Below are 20,478 nucleotides of genomic sequence, written 5' to 3' on the forward strand. Positions count from 1 at the left end.
TAAAATGTAGTAAGTAGTTGCAAAGTTAAAATGCGGAAGTTGTCCGTGATGAGATTCGAACACGCACACCTTGGGTTGTTAGACGTTCATGTTATACGCCCACCCACGCAACCATCCTCCTTTTCTTTTTGCCTTAATGCCTTATGTAACCTTCTGTCTTTTGTAACCATACCAAACGTAACATATCATACTACTTTTAGTCTCGTCAATGAGACCAGGCTGCATGAAATCATACTTGGGAGGAAAGTACTTTTCTTGTTCAGGGCAATTGATCTGGGTGAGTTTTCCCAAAACCACTGTAGCTACCACGGTACTTTACTTCACTTGACAACCCAGACTCAAGCACACACACACCTTCCCTCACCCCAAACTCCCCACATTGAGGTGATGTTGACTTTATGTTTCTATGCTGGATGAATGAAGGCTGGTGACTCCTGAGATCTGGGTGTGTGAGTGGGTCACTCTGAGAGGTTTGACACTGTGATTAGCCTGAGGGTGTGAAGGCTTAGCGAGGTTACTCACTACCAATATTTGATATTTTAGACCCCTCCCTTGCCCCCTAATACCTCTTCTTACACACACATCACCTCCATGCATTCACCTTCTCTCTCTCTCTTTCTCAGAAACACACACACGCACCCGCACATACACGCAGAGACACTATGCCCTTTCCACACTAAACCTACAGAGAGTTTAGCAGTGCTAGCCTTTGGTTAACTCTGTAATTTACTCAGTAAACACACAGCACTAGGATCCCAGGGATAGGCCCAGCTTAGCCTCACTGTTAGCACTTAGCTTAGCGCTGAGCTCCAGCCATGACACCCCCCCCCTTTCTCTGCAGTCTCTCCACAGGCACCGCTGATCCCCATGGAGTTCTACTGGTTTATTTGAGTTAGATAGCATTTCACATCGGCTAGTAGCTAGCATCAGGCCTTAAGATAACCCTACTGACGGACTGTCTGAGTGCATGTGTAGCGGTTGTGCGTGTGACAGCTACAGCGCCACAGCCCAGGGCGTGTTCACTATATGGTGACTAAGAGGCTTCCTCTCCTCCCCACCCTATTCTCTGAGGATGGGAATCAACAGTGACAGAGAAATATGTTTCTGCGTATGATATACAGATGAATATCCTGCAGGGAAAATACATGATAGTTTTTCTCTCAAGTCTATCAGATAACAGAGTTAAAACACTGAGATCATCAGCCGAACTTAATCATTGTCATGTAAAACAGGATGAGGATTGTTTTCAGATTGGAATGTCATAACTATATAGGGTTGGAGGGTTAACACTCCCGTGATACTGGACAGGAACATGTGTAATATCACAGAGCTATCGACCTGAATCAACTTGGAAAAATGTAAGACATGGAAGTGTTCCCCTGGCAAAGAGAGATGGAGAACATGGATTTACAGTTACATATAATTCAGGGCTATAAAGTAAACTGCTTGTCTGGATCTGGATCAGCATGTGGGTTATAGAACAATTGATTTACGTGAGTTTAAAGTGGGAGGGCCAGTCAGATTAACTATGTGGAATATATGCTTGTATTATTATCATAAGACAAAATGTCCTAATACAGGATTTCCAAAACTCCTTGCTGCCCCCCCCCCCCCCCCCTCTCCCCTTGGGTGCACATTTAGATGTTTACACTAGCACTACACAGCTGATTCAACTAACCATCTCATCATCAAGCTTTATTTTAATCTGTTGTGTAGTGCTAGGGCAAAAAACTAAATGTGCACCCAGGGGGGGCCCCAGGACCCAGTTTGGGAAACCCAGTCCTAATATATGATCATATTCTCCAAGATGGTGCAGCAGTTCAGACGTCTTTGTCTTGTCATGTCCTGTGTACACATCTTTTTTTTCTTCGTATATATTTCGTCCCTTACCTTACCTCATTTGCAAACACTGTATATAGATTTTCTTTATTGTGTTAAACATTGTTTATTCCATGTGGAAACATTGTTTATTCCATGTGTAACTCTGTGTTGTTGTTTGTGTCGCACTGCTTTGCTTTATCTTGGCCAGGTCGCAGTTGTAAATGAGAACTTGTTCTCAACTGGCCTACCTGGTTAAATAAAGGTGAAATAAAAAATGTAATAAAAAAATACATTATGGTCAAACTCCCCCCTAGTTACTTGGCAAGGAGCCACTAGTACGACAGCAACACATGTACCCTCAAACTGTCTTCACAGCTCATCCTCATGACAGATTTTTGAAAATACACACAAAAACAACAACTAAACACAGTCTGCTGTGATAATATTTAGATGACATCAGGATTATTTAGCTGTGTGTGATTGGATGGGAGCCATACTGTAACCATGCATGTTATGGATTGATCCACCAAGACCCTGAGAGAGGTTTCAGACTAGAGCTAGGGCTGGTATATCAGGTTTCAGACTAGAGCTAGGGCTGGTATATCAGGTTTCAGACAAGAGCTAGGGCTGGTATATCAGGTTTCAGACTAGAACTAGGGCTGGTATATCAGGTTTCAGACTAGAGCTAGGGCTGGTATATCAGGTTTCAGACTAGAGCTAGGGCTGGTATATCAGGTTTCAGACTAGAGCTAGGGCTGGTATATCAGGTTTCAGACTAGAGCTAGGGCTGGTATATCAGGTTTCAGACTAGAGCTAGGGCTGGTATATCAGGTTTCAGACTAGAGCTAGGGCTGGTATATCAGGTTTCAGACTAGAGCTAGGGCTGGTATATCAGGTTTCAGACTAGAGCTAGGGCTGGTATATCAGGTTTCAGACTAGAGCTAGGGATGGTATATCAGGTTTCAGACTAGAGCTAGGGCTGGTATATCAGGTTTCAGACTAGAGCTAGGGATGGTATATCAGGTTTCAGACTAGAGCTAGGGCTGGTATATCAGGTTTCAGACTAGAGCTAGGGATGGTATATCAGGTTTCAGACTAGAGCTAGGGCTGGTATATCAGGTTTCAGACTAGAGCTAGGGCTGGTATATCAGGTTTCAGACTAGAGCTAGGGATGGTATATCAGGTTTCAGACTAGAACTAGGGCTGGTATAGCAGGTTTCAGACTAGAGCTAGGGCTGGTATATCAGGTTTCAGACTAGAGCTAGGGCTGGTATATCAGGTTTCAGACTAGAACTAGGGCTGGTATATCAGGTTTCAGACTAGAGCTAGGGCTGGTATATCAGGTTTCAGACTAGAACTAGGGCTGGTATATCAGGTTTCAGACTAGAGCTAGGGCTGGTATATCAGGTTTCAGACTAGAGCTAGGGCTGGTATATCAGGTTTCAGACTAGAGCTAGGGCTGGTATATCAGGTTTCAGACTAGAGCTAGGGCTGGTATATCAGGTTTCAGACTAGAGCTAGGGCTGGTATATCAGGTTTCAGACTAGAGCTAGGGCTGGTATATCAGGTTTCAGACTAGAGCTAGGGCTGGTATATCAGGTTTCAGACTAGAGCTAGGGCTGGTATATCAGGTTTCAGACTAGAACTAGGGCTGGTATATCAGGTTTCAGACTAGAGCTAGGGCTGGTATATCAGGTTTCAGACTAGAACTAGGGCTGGTATATCAGGTTTCAGACTAGAGCTAGGGCTGGTATATCAGGTTTCAGACTAGAGCTAGGGCTGGTATATCAGGTTTCAGACTAGAGCTAGGGCTGGTATATCAGGTTTCAGACTAGAGCTAGGGCTGGTATATCAGTGAATCTTGAATGTTGTTCAAAACAACACAGTACTATGTTGTTGATTGTTCTCCCTTTTGAAAAACTCTGAACTCTTTCACCTCTGAAGGAATCAAAGGACAAACGTTGTCTGATGGTAATTGAGAGGAAAGTTCACTGCGATAACGCTTTCTGAACTCCAGTTCATTCAGCCAGGGATGATGTGTGTATTTGAAGTGTGTGACCACAAAGAGATTATGTTGTTTGAAGCATGTGGTCAATCAGAGATGAAGATGTTTTGGAGGAGTTTGTTCAATCAGAGATGATTGACTTCAGTAGAGTTTGACTTTGCCAACTGTATTTTCACAGGGGACGATGTTATTTTTTAAGTGTGATTTCAGTCAGGGACAATTTTGCTTTGATGGATTTCATAATACACTCTCAGAGCCTAATCTGACAACATTCTGAATATTTGAGTTTTGCTGAGATCTAAGGCTCAAGTATTCAATTGGCATGAAACAAGGCAATCTGAAGAGCTGAAGCTGCATATTTCTACAGGACAAATTGCTAAATAGAGTGTTTCAGGAAGTTATTATTTCTACCACTACTTATGTACAACAATGTATTTATGTTGTAAAATAACAACATGTAAATGAGCTTCTATTTTCAGCGATGCTGGGTCTGCAGGAGACTTGGCCAGGGAAACAGGTTGGGGTTAGGGGGTGAGAGTCCAAGGTTGCAATTGGGATGCAGGGGTTTGTATCGGGGTTACAGTAGTGCAGGGGTTGGCAAAAACCGGCCTGTAATATATATTCTTTGCCCCCACAAAGTTTTTAGTAAAAAAGGGGTTTTGGTCAAGAAAGACTGTAAAATCACCAGGAATTCAGCAAAAAGTGTGTTCCCAAGTATTCCCACAAAAAAAGAGACATGATTGTGTCTCAATGCAATCAAGCTATCAAACGATTGTTTGTTTTAAATACAATCTATGTTTGGGCTTAGTTTTGATCAATTTGCAGTGTAGAATTTAGTAGTATTATTTTCTGACCATTCGCTCCAACAAAAATTGTCCCGTGGCCTCATCTAGTTGCCTACCCCTGGAGTATTGAATGTGAACAAGTGACTGGTGACTTTATGTTGTGGTGAGGGTTTAGGAGTTAATAGTTAGATCAGGGTTTGGTAGTCAGGGTTGAAGTAGGGGTTTTGGGGGTTACAGTCAGACTAAAGCTTGTAATGAGGTTCTTATGGGTGGTTAGTGTGTTTTCGTTATTGTAGTGTTTGTGATAGAGTTTTGAGTAATTTTTTGCTACAGGGTAGAATGGGTTTTTAGAGACCCTGTAGGGCTTAAAAACAAACACAGGCTCTAGTTTACCCAACACTAAACACACTGACACACACAGAGGACCACAGCTACCACACAGCCAGAGCCATTGTGGTCCAGTATTGCTCAGTCGGTAGAGAAAGGTGCTTGAAATTCCAGGATTGTGTATTCGATTCCTGGGGCCACCCATTCGTAAAATGTATGCACGCATAACAATGATTTTGGGGATAAAAGTGTCTGCTTAATTGCATAACAACAAAATATTTAAGTGCCTTTGAACGAGGTATCGTAGTAGGTGCCAGGCGCACCGGTTTGTGTCAAGAACTGCAACGTATCTGGGTTTTTCACGCAGAACAGTTTTCTGTGTGTATCAAGAATGGTCGACCACCCAAAGGACATCCAGCCAACTTGATACAAATGTGGGAAGCATTGGAGTCAACATGGGCCAACATCCCTGTGGAACGCTTATGACACAGGCAGTTCTGAGAGGCAAAAAAGGATGGTGGGGGTTGGGGGTTGCAACTCATTATTAGGAAGGTGTTCCGAATGTTTGGCATACTCAGTGTATATTTATGTATACTTTACATACCATACTCATTTGTGACAAATATAGAACTCTATAAAGCATGTGTATTTAAAACAAATGAAATGTTTGCCTCTCCATCATCACCACTATAAATGCTTCATAGATTTAACATGGTAACAGGGTGTAAAAGAGATGTTGCTTACTGTAGAGACTAAAGCCAATGTAGAGGCTGAAAAGACTGCAGTTATTGTAGTTTTACAGCCTGACAAATACAACCCAACCCTACGCTCTCCCTTTAGTACCTACAGTACAGACCACCCCACATAGCTCTCTCTGTTTTCAAGCAATCTTTCACACCTCATATCTTTTAACACAGTGGCCAAGTGATTGTTTATTGGTGTGTGTATTGGTACGTGTGTGTGTTCTGATAACAGTTGTGGGTCGTTTCACAAAATTATTACCTTTTGCATTTTAAGTAGAAATTGTGCACAAATATTGCATTTTAAAAGCCTGTTATATTGAATGAAGTGTCCTTTAATATAGACCACATGGAAAATTGTCCCAACATGCAGCATTTTGACATGTACCCTCTGTGTACCCTCTGTGACTTCTAGGAAGATTTGAACCCACTTAACAGCAACATTTCTCCAGGTTTTCACCATCATTGTAAAGGCCTTATTTTGTTGCTTTCACAAAGTAATTTCTAAAGATTAGTATTTATTTCATTTGATTAGGGATTCATTTTAAGGCAAAAATAACTGTTCGTCATTTTAAGGTCAACCCTGTTACATGAACTGAACTCTCCTTTTACTATGGTGAAACTATTTTACATCTAATAGTCAAATCATAGTGTAAAAGCAGGTGAGCTGGTTTTACTCTTTTTGGCAATTTTCTGGTGTTTTGTGGTGGTGAGTGGGTTGAGCATGACAAGTCAACTCTGTTACCCATAGACAGACAGGCTAGACATTTTTTCACAATTCAACATTTTTCGTGAAACTTGCATTCAATTACCCCTTCCTGTTCCAGAGAACAAGCTTCCAATCGATCTGTTACAAAGGCATCCACGGCTGATTTAAGACGAAATCGTCAACCCTGTTACGGTCAACCCTGTTGCGGTCAACCCTGTTGCGGTCAACCCTGTTGCGGTCAACTCTGTTGCGGTCTTCCCTGTTACATTATTTGGCACTTAATAGGCAGTTACTATATTATTATTTTTTACCAAGTTACACTAGTCAAAAGGCACCAAATTGGTGGACAGACCCTTCAAACTCACATGAGCTGAAAAGAAAAGTGAAGAATTCTAAAAGTAAAATGATAAAAAAAGAGAGAGATAGAAGTCAGAAGAATCAGCTGGACAGTGAGCCAGAGAATGGCTCATTTACAGATAATTGGACATAGCTACTGATAGAAATACTGCAGGTAGCTATCATAGAGGAACAGTTAAAGTAACTGGCATGATGATGGAGAAAAAGCTGTTGTGTATTTTGCACTTTCTGCATATATTATGTCCCACCTCTGTTGTAGATATAATGTTCTCTCTTTGTAGATGTGGCAGTCATTTCTTGCTTAGAGCATGTTGCCAAAAACCAACTTAAAGTTAGGCCGTTGATTCTCAAAATGTTGTTTCGGGAACCTACTGGTGGGTCATAGCTAGTTCATCCTCCTAGAAAAAGCATCTATTAAAACTAGTAGAATAGGGGCGGAGCTAGCATGTTGGAGTGAACGGCTGCGTGTGAGAGGCTCCTGCAACTTTTTTGCGAAATAATCTAACTTACCCTACTTTATGATACTTTTTACAACAAACGTTTCTTTCTAATACAACATCGTAACTTTCTGTGTAAAAATGCCGAGTAATAAGCGACCAAAGGACAATAAATCCACATCGGAGGCCTACTCCACACCAAACAACGAGACAGACATGGCGGAAGGCACAGGCAACAACGTGACACTTAAAGAACTTACCCAGGCTTTGGGAGAACTACGTGTTGGGAGAACTACGAACTACGTGTTGTGGGGCTTTGGGAGAACTACGTGTTTAGCTGAGGATCTTAAGGCTACTATTGCTGAACTGGACACCAAAATCGAGGGCACCATTCGAGCGGTCGCTTCGCAGGGCCAGAGTATTGTGGACCTTGAGAGGGCTTCTGAATTCAGCGCTGGTAGGATCGACGAGTTAGAGAAGCTGTGCTCGTCACTACAGGGTACTGTGCAGAGGCTTTCTGTGAAAGTGGTCGACCTGGAGGGCCGTTCCAGACGTAATAACCTTCGCGTTGTTGGTCTGGCAGAGGGGGTAGAGGCGGGCTCTCGCCCCACCGACTTCTTCGCCAAGCTATTGAAGGATGCAATGGGATCGGACGTTTTGGGTTCGGACCCCCAGCTGGACCGTGCACATCGCGCCCCTGTCCCAGTGCCTGGACCGGGTCAACGCCCTCGCCCAGTAATCATCTGTTGTCACAGTTTCAAGACCAAGGATCTTATCCTGCGCGAGGCCCGAATGAGGGGCAACCTATTACATAAAGGGCACCCCTTCCGTGTCTATGATGATTATGCGCCCGATGTGGCGAAGGACCGTGGCGGCTACAGAGATGTCATGGCCAAACTCTACAAACTCCATCTTTGCCCAGCCTTGCTCTTCCCTGCAAGACTAAGAATTACCCCGCCCTCTGGTGAGAAGATGTGGCTCTCCTCGGTTTTGGACGCAGAGAAGTTTATCCGGGAACATACGCCAATCCCCCGTACAGGTTAGAGTGCCTTGTCATTGTGTGTTAGGGTCTGCTCATGGAATCGAGTCCATACTAAACCATAACGGGTGAAACCGTATTGAGCGGTCTCAACAAGGGCTACCGAACATGCAAGATGCTGTGGAGGGCGGTCTTGGCTCTCAATTAAAGTCACTTTCATTCTGGCTGTGTTCAGAGCGATGCCTATTTAGGATGCCTTCCAGGTTTGATCATTGTCACTTTCGGATGAATATACTTATATTACCCCCATTTTTTTTTGTTTCGTTATTTATTTTTTAATTCTTACATTTATTGTTATTACAATACCATTTATTTAAAGCTTGCAGGGGACTGGGGGTGATGGTGGGGAAGGGGCAGACACAGACACCTGGATAGCAGGTGGATGTTTTGTGCCGTTCTGCCTTTGATATAGCCGAGGGCCGCTCTCCCGATTAGATCCCTACCAGCCCTCTGTAGTGTCTAGGTAGGTGTGCGTACATATAATTATTATTTGTACTTTATAATTATTTTCTCTTAGCATGTTACTATTATGTATGTGTATATTTTAAATTAGTGTAGATTATTACTCTGGGGCATGAATGTTTCTGTATGTATGGGTATGTATGTGTATATGCGCATATGTAGATATGTATGGGTGTGTGTGTATATGTATATTTTTAAATATATACCTTTATATGTATTTTTTGGGGATGTGTGTGTGTGTGTATGTGTTTGTATGTGTGTATGTGTATGTATGTATATATATGTGTGTATATGTATGTATGTATATATATATATATATATATATGTATATGGGTAAGTATGTGTGTGTATGTATACATGTATATATATAACCTTTTTATTTATTTATTTTCTGACTGGGGGATACGTTTAATTTAGAAAAATTCTTGTTTCCGATCTAACCCACAATATGTAAATGTACGGCTGTCTAAGTTGGTTGCTGATGGTTCATGTTTAGACCGGCAGTGCTTAGCAAAATAATCTTGTGATGCTATATCTTGCTTATCTCAGGGATAGATAGACCCAAGATGACGCTTAAGTGCGCAATATGTTTAGGTTGAAACTTATTCTCTTTAGGTTTATTAGATGCTAATTGGACACTTTATTCGCGGGAGCCTCCTCAGTTCATATGTTAGTAGAAGTTCTAGGATAGTGAGAGGTGAACGTACAGTTGGGATTTTATTTCTGTTTCACCTCTTGTTCGAGGTCGCGCCGTGCTTTTTTGGCATCGGCCAGACAATGTGTTTATTATTTTTATTTTTATTTTATTTTCTCTCCTATTTGTGTATGCCTGTTAAAGGTGGGTTGGGCGGGGGGGTAAATAGTGGGGAAAGTAGGGGAACAGGGTGGGAAGTAAAGGGGCTTGCAGGGGGGGAGGGGCTGGTTGGATACTGCTCGGGTGTAGCTGCTACATATGCTGATCGTGATGGTTTGGTGCGCTTTCTTACCTTTTTATTGAGTTACAAGTTATGCAGGCCACCATAGGAACTACAAATGAGAGGGGGGCGGGGCTCACATTCACTTCCTGGAATGTCAGGGGCTTAAACGAACCAATTAAGAGAGGCAAGGTCCTAGCCCACTTGAAAGCACTCTCGTCTGATATTATATTTTTGCAAGAAACCCATCTGAAAAATAATGCTCACAGCAGACTTAAATGTAGGTGGGTGGGGCAAGTGTATCACTCTAACTTCTCTGCCAAAACGAGAGGCACAGCGATTCTGGTACGGAAAGGAATTCCCTTTCTACATAAAACCACTATTGTGGATAAAGAGGGTCGTTATGTGATCGTAATAGGAGAGATCCACTCTACTTCTGTAACTCTACTAAATATCTATGGGCCAAACATTGATAACCCCTCTTTTTTCAAAAGAGTCCTTGCCCTGATTCCAGATATCTCCCATACTAACCTGATCATTGGAGGGGACCTTAACTGCGTGCTAGACCAATATTTGGACAGATCCTCTACCCGGCGAACCCCCACCTCCTATTCAAGTGAATTCTTGAATACCTACATAAAGAATTCTAACTTATTTGATATATGGAGGATCACTAACCCTACGGGCAGGGAATACTCCTTTCACTCTCATGTTCACAATGTTTATACTCGAATTGACTACTTTTTGGTTGATGCTAAACTACTCCCCTATACCTATAATGTGAAGTATCATGATATTATAATCTCGGACCACAGTCCACTCACCTTCTCCCTGAGATTGGGTGACATGGTACCAAACGAGAGGGTCTGGAGGTTAAATCCTCAGCTCCTCACAGAACCAACATTCTGTGAACATCTTAAAGACCAAATAACATTTTTCTTTGATACCAACGACAACACAGAGACTTCCCCAGCATTACTGTGGGAAACACTTAAGGCTTATTTGAGAGGCTGTATCATCTCCTATCAGACTGCCAGGAGTAGGCAAAACAAGGGAAAATTGGTAGAACTGGAGGGACAAATTCACTTACTGGATAGGGAGAATGCTAGACATCCATCTATGGAGAAACATAAAAAAATTACCTCTTTAAAATTTGAATATAATCAGACTCTCTCAGCTAAAATTGCTAAATCTTTTCTCTACGCCAAGCAAAAATATTTTGAGTTTGGTGACAAACCACACAAATTACTCGCCAGACAACTTCGAAAAATTGTGAGTGACCGAATGATTCACAAAGTTAAGTCTGCATCTGGGGAATTACTCTCTTCCCCCAAAGACATCAATGACAGATTCCGTCAGTTTTATGAGACTCTATATACATCTAAAGCCGATTCTAACCCCTTAATTATGCAAAACTTTTTGGATGACTGTAATCTTCCTGCCCTGAACCAGGAAGATTCTAACTTCCTGAATAAGGAATTATCTCTTGAAGAAATTCGAGAAACAATCAAAACTCTAAAGAGTGGCAAGACCCCGGGCCCAGATGGATACCCGGGTGAATTCTATAAAACATTCAGCAACATGCTCTCTCCCTATCTGCACAAAATGTTGGTTCAGTCCAGAGAGGATGGAGCTCTCCCATCTACTTTGGATGAAGCATTCATTACAGTTATACATAAGAAGGGTAAAGATCCGGAAGAGGTAGGGTCATACAGACCAATATCCCTCCTCAATACAGACCAAAAGATTTTAGCAAAAACCCTGGCTAACAGGCTTAGCACTTTAATTGGCAAACTGGTCCATTCGGACCAGACCGGCTTTATCCCGAACAGAAACTCATTCTTCAATCTCAGGCGCCTCTTCAACATTATGTATTCTCAGAGGTTACCAAACATGGACCTTGCCGTTATATCTCTTGACGCCGAGAAGGCTTTTGACCAAGTTGAGTGGTCCTATCTATTCAAAGTCCTACATAAATTTAATATTGGAGATGGGTTCATAAATTGGATCCAGCTTTTATATAGGAACCCCTGTGCGAGAATACTCACTAACCAATCATTGTCGCCCCGATTTAACCTCTACAGAGGGACAAGGCAGGGTTGTGCGCTGTCGCCGATGCTCTTCGCCCTAATCATTGAACCTCTCGCTCAGACGATTAGATCTGATGCAGAAATACACGGCTATAATACTAAAGATACTCTAAATAAGATTTCCCTATACGCAGATGACATTCTCCTCTATGTAACAGAACCCCAAGCTAGTATTCCAGCTATTCTTGATGTGATTAATTTGTTTGGTACCTTCTCGGGATACAGAATAAATTGGAACAAGAGTGAATTAATGCCCATACGGTTACAAAACACCTCCTGGCTAGAACATCTTCCACTTAAGTTATCTTCAGAAAAATTTACCTATCTAGGAATTGTAGTTACCAAACAATATTCCTTACTATTTAAAGAGAATTTCCCCTCGCTGATGCAAAAACTAAAAACAAACATACAATTTTGGAGAACTCTCCCAATTTCTCTGCTCGGAAGAATTAATGCCATTAAAATGGTCTTCCTCCCACAACTGCTCTACCTATACCAGAACATCCCAGTATTCATACCTAAATCCTTTCATAAACAACTGGACTCAATTATCAATCCTTTCATCTGGGATTATAAAACACACAGGATAGGTAAAAAACACCTCTGCAAATCCAAGATGGAAGGAGGACTGTCTCTCCCAAATTTTATATTTTATTATTGGGCCGCTAACCTCCGTGCGGTTACGTTTTTGCTGGATGACGCACGTCCGTCACCCACCTGGCTTAGTATGGAGCGTGAGGAGTGTCACCCCTTCTCTATTGGTGCTGTGATTTTGTCGCCTGTCAATCTGGAGAGGTCACTTTATCGTAACAATCCTATTATACATAGCACAGTCCGAATCTGGAAGCAAATTAAAACCCACTTTGAGCTTAGACCAATGTCATTCATGCTCCCTGTTGCCAGGAACCCCTCCTTTGCCCCCTCCAACCTTGATAACACCTTTGAGCAATGGGGAGAGTTGGGGATAAGTACCATAGGGGATTTATATATAGAAGGGACCTTTGCTTCCTTTGAGTTGCTGAGGGAAACTTATAATTTTCCCAGAAATAACTTTTTCAGATACCTACAAATCAGAGACTATGTTAGTAAACACCTCCCAACATTTGGGAACGCTAAGCCTCCCATGTTTGACGGATGCATAAAAACATCCCCCACCTCAGACAAACTGATATCTCGTTTATATGACTCTTTTCAATCGGTTAGCACACCCTCTACAGAGGCCATTAAGGCAAAATGGGAGGAAGAACTAGGGACTGACATTTCGATGGCAGACTGGGAAGATAGCTTGGAGTATATCCACACCTGCTCCATTAACTCCAGACATCGGCTCATACAATTCAAGGTATTACACAGATTACACTATTCCAAAACCAAACTGCATAGGATATTTCCTGATACATCCCCTTTGTGTGATAAATGTCAGGCTGCACAGGGTACACTTCTCCACTGCTTTGCCCTATGCTCTAGCTTGCATGGTTACTGGTGTGGAATTTTTAGTTCTGGAGACTTCAATTGACCCAGACCCGCTTCTGATAATCCTGGGAGTGTCTGATTCCCTAATCGGACTAACCAACCCCCAAAAACAACTCATCTCTTACAGTCTCATTTCGGCAAAAAAACTAATCTTGTTGTTCTGGAAAAAGAGGGAAGCGCCCACTACCAAATTATGGCTCAGCGAATTGGCAAACACTGTACACTTAGAAAGGATTAGATATATTCTGAACAATAAATTATTAACATTTGATCAGATCTGGCAGCCTTTCCTCTCTTACTTGGACCATTCGGCGCTGTGAATTTGTACTTTTTAACGCACTCTCCATTGTAATATTTTAATCCACCTCTGGGCAGCACGTGCTGGCACCGCCACCCGAGCAGCGGGGAGGGGTATAAGGGGAAGGGATAAGGGGGGGGAGGGATAAAGGGGGGGAATAAGGGGGGGGTGACACCCACCCTCTTTCTTTCTACCTGTCCTTGTTTTGTATGTCTTGTTTTGTAATAATTGTTTTGTACCCAGAACTCTGGATCTTTTTATTTCTGTCTGCTCTTTTATGTTTAGTTAAAAATTGTATACCTGCCTTTCATACCTATACACCATTCCTGTGTGTGTTCAATAAAAATATTTGAACGAAAACTAGTAGAATATATTTCATCTGGTTAAGTCATATACTAAACATGATTATTTAATTTGTCCTAAGCCATATATCATTCAGCCTTCAGTGCATCGGCATGTTATTACTGTACCATAGCTCCCAGTCTCTTACCTTTGTAGCTGAGTTGGACTCTGGGGACACTCTGTTTGACACTTGCTCCAGAGGGCAGGAGGACCAGCAGTACCATCCCCAGAAGCAGCAGCCCTGGGTGGGCTAGAGACAGCCTAATCCTCCCTTGACCTCCAGTAAAGCTCCAGGACAGTCTCTCAACAGGCTCACACTCAGTCCCTCCAGTCTTCATGATGCGAAAGTGAAGGTTTTCTTCTCTGTTCCACTACTGTTTCTCAACATTCCTAAAAGAAGGAGGAGAGCAATGTCAAGGAGTTTGGGAGTTAACCAAGGTAAGTCGGCTTTCTTCTCTGTCTCTTCTCTTTTCTCTCTCCCTCCCTGTCTCTCCCTCTCTCTTCCTCTCTCTCCCTGCGTGAGTGTGTGCGTGTGTCTTAGTTTGTGTGTGGGTGAGTATTCAGCTGTTTCTCCATGGTACCGTACAGGCATGTGTGTTCTTAGTACCAGGCCAATATCAGCTGTTACCTTTTCCTACCTCTCCTTTTGTGTCCATCTAAATCTGTTTGCGCAAAACAGAAGGTCAGGCAAACAAAAACAGCCACCATCTTTCCACATACATCCTTCTTTCTAAGGTCTCTTTCGCCTCCCTTCTCTCCCTCCATCTTTCTTTATCTGTCTCTCTCTTTCTCATTTCATTCTGTACCTAAATGATCAAATGATTCTGGCCCATGGTTATTGCATTAGGCTGATGACCCAGTGTCAGCTGTTCCTTTATGTTGTGATATAATTGTTCTAGGATCTGCATATTTCTTCACGCTGCACAAGAGAGGTGTCAAGACCGAGTTTAGACCAATAATACAGGACAGGATGGATAGAGAGTACAGCAAAGTGTTGAGGGGCCGCCTTAAGTCTGTGAGTGAACACAGACTTAATAGTAATTGTTAAGTCTGTAGAAGGTCAGAGGTGACACTAGGGGTGAGACTAAGGGAGAGGCCTGTATGTAGGGCTGAGTAACCAATAACAATGCGGTTTCATGAACTCTCATAAAATCTATTATTTCCTTGCAGTGATACATCCTCACACATTTCCAATATCTCATCTAGTTAATGATTAACTAACCAATCACAAATGGATGCTTCAGAATGCAGATCCTCCCCCTCTCTCCCTCCCTCTTTCCCTTCATCCCTCTCTCTCTCACTCTACCTCCCACACAGATAACATAGATCAACCTGTCTAGTTTTAACATAAATAATGTCAGACTAAATTCATGAATATGATTAATTCTACTTAAGACACATTTTTCAAACTATGCAACCGCAAAAAAGAGAGAGATAGAGAGACAGAGATAGAGAGATATATAGAGATAGATAAATAGAACAAGAGAGACAGAGGGGTGTAGAGAGAGAGACAAGAAAGAGAAATAAAGAGAGAGAGAGTGAGCGAGAGAGAGAAAAAAAGAGAGAGGGGGGAGTAGGAGAGAAATAGAGGGAGACAGAGAGGAAGAGAAAGAGAGAAAGAGAGGGAGAGGGGGAAAGAGAAAGAGAGATAGAAAGAGTGAGAGAAAAAAGTGAGAGCAAGCGAGAGAAAGTGAGAGAGATAGGGAGAGAGAGAGAGGGGGGGGGGGACAGAGAGAGAGACAGACCAACCAACCTGCACATGTCCTCTATGCTTATTGTTATTGTTCAATGTATGGTTATTTTAACCCCTGATTATTGTTGCTACTGTTGTTCCATTGACAATATTGATTATTATTATTTTAATGATGTTAATATTGTAAATCTCCAAAGTAAGCTTTGGCAATATGTACATTATTATGTCATGTCAATAAAGCAGACTGAATTGAATTTAGAGAGAGAGAAAGAGAGAGATAAAGAAAATTAGATAGAGGAAGAGAAAAAGAGAGCAAGAGAAAGAGAGAGAAATTACCGTATGACAGACCACGTATTCACCCTGCCCACCATAATTGACAAACAAACAAACAAACCAAAACAAAGGCAAAGTCTTCTCATGCTTTATTGACTTCAAAAAAGCGTTCGACTAAATTTGGCATGAGGGTCAGCTATACAAATTGATGGAAAGTGGTGTTGGGGAAAAACATACAACATTATAAAATCCATGTACACAAACAACCAACAGCACCCAGCCTCACCCTACTAGAATCTGAGGTCAAATGTTTGCTGATGATCTGGTGCTTTTGTCCCCAACCAAGGAGGGCCTACAGCAGCATCTAAATCTTCTGCACAGATTCTGTCAGACCTGAGCCCTGACAGTAAATCTCAGTTAGACAAAAATAATGGTGTCCCAAAAAAGGTCCAGTTGCCAGGTCCATGAATACAAATTCCATCTAGACACCGTTGCCCTAGAGCACACACAAAATTATACATACCTCAGCCTTAACATCAGCGCCACAGGTAACTTCAACAAAGCTGTGAACGATCTGAGAGACAAGGCAAGAAGGGCCTTCTATGCCATCAAAAAGAACATAAACTGTGACATACCAATTAGGATCTGGCTAAAAAATACTTGAATCAGTTATAGAACCCATTGCCCTTTATGGTTGTGAGGTCTGGGGCCTGCTCACCAACCAAACATTCACAAAATGGGACAAACACCAAATTGAGACTCTGCATGCAGAATTCGGCAAAAATATCCCCAGTGTGCAAAGTAAAACACCAAATAATGCATGCAGAGCAGAATTAGACCGATACCCGCTAATTATCAAAATACAGAAAATAGCCATTCAATTCTACAACCTCCTAAAAGGATGGGATTCCCAAACCTTCCATAACAAAGCCATCACCTACAGAGAAATAAACCTGGAGAAGAGTCCCCTAAGCAAGCTGGTCCTGGGGCTCTGTTCACAAACACAAACAGACCCCACAGAGCCCCAGGACAGCAACACAATTAGACCCAAACAAATCATGAGAAAACCAAAAGATAATTACTTGACTTAGAATTCACAAAAAAAACAGAGCAAACTATAATGCTTTTTGGCACTAAACAGAGAGTACACAGTGGCAAAATATCTGACCACTGTGACACACAAAATGAAGGACATCTTTGGACTATGTACAGACTCAGTGAGCATAGCCTTGCTATTGAGAAAGACCACCAAAGGCAGACCTGGCTCTCAAGAGAAGACAGGCTATGTGCTCACTGCCCACAAAATGAGGTGGAAATTGAGCTGCACTTCCTAACCTCCTGCCAAATGTATGACCATATTAGAGACACATATTTCCCTAAGATTACACAGACCTATATCGATTGGGTGAAATACCACAGTGTGCAATCACAGCAGCAAGATTTGTGACCTGTTGCCACAAGAAAAGTGCAACCAGTGAAGAACAAACATCTTGTAAATAGAACCCATATTTCTGTTTATTTACTTTCCCTTTTGTACTTTAACTATTTGCACATCATTACAACACTGTATATAGCCATAATATGACATTTGAAATGTTTTTATTCTTTTGGAACCTTTGTGAGTTAACCGTTGTTTTTTTTTTATTTTAGTTCACTTTTATTATCTATTTCACTTTCTTTGGCAATGTAAACATGTGTTTCCCATGCCATTAATGCACCTTAAATTGAAATGGAATTTAGAGAAAGATAGATCGAGTGACAGAGCTATGTGGAATTTAATCCTTGTATTGTCAGAGATACACCATATCACTCCTGTTTAAACAAAATGGAATCAGAGCTGAGAGGCAGTAATTCATCCACAACACACACCCATCTCCCTACAGCTCTATACACTGAAGGGGATAAGGGATTGATAGAAATGACTGGTGTTTACTTGGACCGACCGCCTCAGGCCTTTTGGGCTTCTGTGCTACAAAGTACAGATAAAAAGCTTGATATGATGGGTAATGTATCAGGGTGTGTGTGTGTGTGTGTGTGTGTGTGTGTGTGTGTGTGTGTGTGTGTGTGTGTGTGTGTGTGTGCATGAGATAGTGGTCTTTCTCCCTCACATCAGGGGGTGGTGACACAATGTATCAGACATCACACACACACACACACACACACACGCACACACACACACACACACACACACACACACATAACATTCAACACCAGCGCCTCTGCAGTATCTGTGTTGGAGAATGTAGTGTTAACAGAAACTCAACTGTTAGGAGAGGAGCTTCAACAACCCTCTTAGCCAACTCTGACGGAGACAGCAAATGAGGAAGAAAGCAGTGGGCTGGGCTGTACTAAACACTATTTTTAGAGAGAGGTAAAGCCCTATTAAAGTATTAAAGAGATGTCAGGTCAGATCCCCTATGTGCCTGGCTAGAAAGAGAGAGCGAGAGAGAGTGCATGTGTGTGTGTGTGTGGAGTCCTGAGCCTTTGACATACTGAATGTCTCTGGAGAATATGTAACTTTGCCTCCATTATTTCTAGATAGAGCACATGAGAGGGAGAGAGAGAAAAGGGGGCACAGGGAAAGATGGAGGGAGAGGAAGAATTGGTTGTCCAGCCAGTGCCATGCAGTTAAGCTAACATCCCTGTTTCCTGGTGGACTGCATTGGGTGTGTGTATGTGTGCTGTGTGTGTGTGTGTGTGTGTGTGTGTGTGTGTGTGTGTGTGTGTGTGTGTGTGTGTGTGTGTGTGTGTGTGTGTGTGTGTGTGTGTGTGTGTGTGTGTGTGTGTGTGTGTGTGACGGGGCAACAATAACTGTTATCTTTGGCAGGGTGGGCAGCACACAGTGCAGGGGGCAAGGGGAAACGGTTATGATGGTGGTAGTGACAGACCAAAGCTAATAGTTCTCTCTCTCTCACACACACACACACACACACACACACACACACACACACACACACACACACACACACACACACACACACACACACACACACACACACACACACACACACACACACACACACACACACACACACACACACAGTAGAGTCTGGACGGTGTAAAGTTCAGTTCTGTTATAGCTTGTGGTGTTCAGCTTGACAAAATGATGTCTCATCAAAAATACAGCATTCCTCTTTGAACTATCCAACTGTTTTTGCCAAACTGTTCTGAACAGTGACAAACCCAACCCAAAAGCATGTCACTAAATATTCTAAATGCTGTTTCTAAACCACCAGCCATAACCGACATACCAGAGTTCCCAACAAATAATTTGGGAATCATTGTAATGGAACGTCAGTTGTCGTGGATTGCTGAAGGCAGTGCCAGAGGAATGTTCCCTAGAATTGCTCCCTTCCTTTTCCGCCAACTCTCCTCAATTGTCGCGAAATGCTTTACTTAGGGTGGTCTTTCTTTGGAGGTAGTGCTACAGGGAGAGATGGAGAGAGAGAGAGAGAGAGAGAGAGAGAGAGAGAGAGAGAGAGAGAGAGAGAGAGAGAGAGAGAGAGAGAGAGAGAGAGAGAGAGAAGAGAGAGAGAAAGAGAGAGAAAGAGAGAGAAAGAGAGAGAGAGAGAGAGAGAGAAAGAGAGAGAAAGAGAGAGAGAGAGAGAGAGAGAGAGAGAGAGAGAGAGAGAGAGAGAGAAAGAGAGAGAAAGAGAGAGAGAAAGAAAGAGAGAGAGAGAGAAAGAGAGAGAGAGACGTGAGAAAGTTAGGGTTCAAAACATACACATGCATGAAGACTTTCATACACACAGTATGATGTAAGGAAAATAGAATACACTTACCGGTAGTTTAATTAACCTGGAAACAATGTAGCACAGTTTGGAGAGACGTTTCATAGAGACAGGTTGTGTGTTGAAACAGGTCATGGATGTCTGCGTGTCTTGGCATGAGTTGAAACTTTCTAATCCCTTGTCTCTCGGTTCAACACCTTAACTGAATGGAGAGAGACTGAACATCCATTGAATGCATGGTGTGTGTATGTGAGAGAGGAGAAAGAGGGAGCGAAACAAGGAAAGACCACCCTTGATAAAGCATTAGCTACCACTGAGGTACCCAGTAAGTAAGCCATAATCACATCTTTCCATCTATCAAGGACAAAGTGAATTAGACCTCCTATTATACACATACACACACACACTATTCCCTGACCAAGGGCACAGACTTGGCGTAATAACAGAGCTAATTGGTTTTAGCTCTCAGGGCTTGAGCTGTTTTTCTTGGCAACAGTCAATCATGTTTCTTTGTGCTGTTTAAGAAAGCATGTTGCTGACTCCCATGTGGTTCTACTAGGCTAAATACATGACTGACACTATGTTATGTTGAAACAATACACAACATCAAATATAATAACAACATTTAAATGTTCTCTATTCGCTATGACTCAAATGACTGGATAAAACACAGTTAAGGGGGAAACATAATAAAATGAAGCTCAGAAGGCCCTAAAACAACAGTGTAACTTTAAGCAGGATTTCTCACAGTCAGTGTTGGTGCTGTTTTGTTCACAGTGTTAGTATGTTGTTTCTCCATTCATAAAAAGCCTCCATTGACTTACACTAACAGACCTCTGAAGTGATGTCTGTGTAATATTGTTCACAAATGCTCCACTAATGTTTATTTTCAATCATTTCCACTAATATTAGTGCCACCTCCTCTACTGTCTCACTCACCTCTCCTCACTCCTGAAGAGAGACCTCCCTGTTCTACTGTATG

General features: G+C 42.2%; 1 protein-coding gene across 1 annotated transcript in view; it reads right to left on the bottom strand.

Annotated features, from left to right (window-relative positions):
- The window catches only part of LOC129867006 (semaphorin-3D-like), a 70,425-nt gene that overhangs the window by 42,404 nt on the left and 7,543 nt on the right, over positions 1-20,478 (bottom strand). The window contains exon 2 of the mRNA XM_055940092.1: positions 13,948-14,189. Within this exon, the coding sequence (XP_055796067.1) occupies positions 13,948-14,137 (190 nt within the window). The 5' untranslated portion in view covers positions 14,138-14,189. The remainder of the gene's footprint in view (positions 1-13,947; positions 14,190-20,478) is intronic.

The sequence above is a fragment of the Salvelinus fontinalis genome, chromosome 12, assembly GCF_029448725.1.
Source record: "Salvelinus fontinalis isolate EN_2023a chromosome 12, ASM2944872v1, whole genome shotgun sequence".
NCBI classification, from domain to species: Eukaryota; Metazoa; Chordata; class Actinopteri; order Salmoniformes; family Salmonidae; genus Salvelinus; species Salvelinus fontinalis.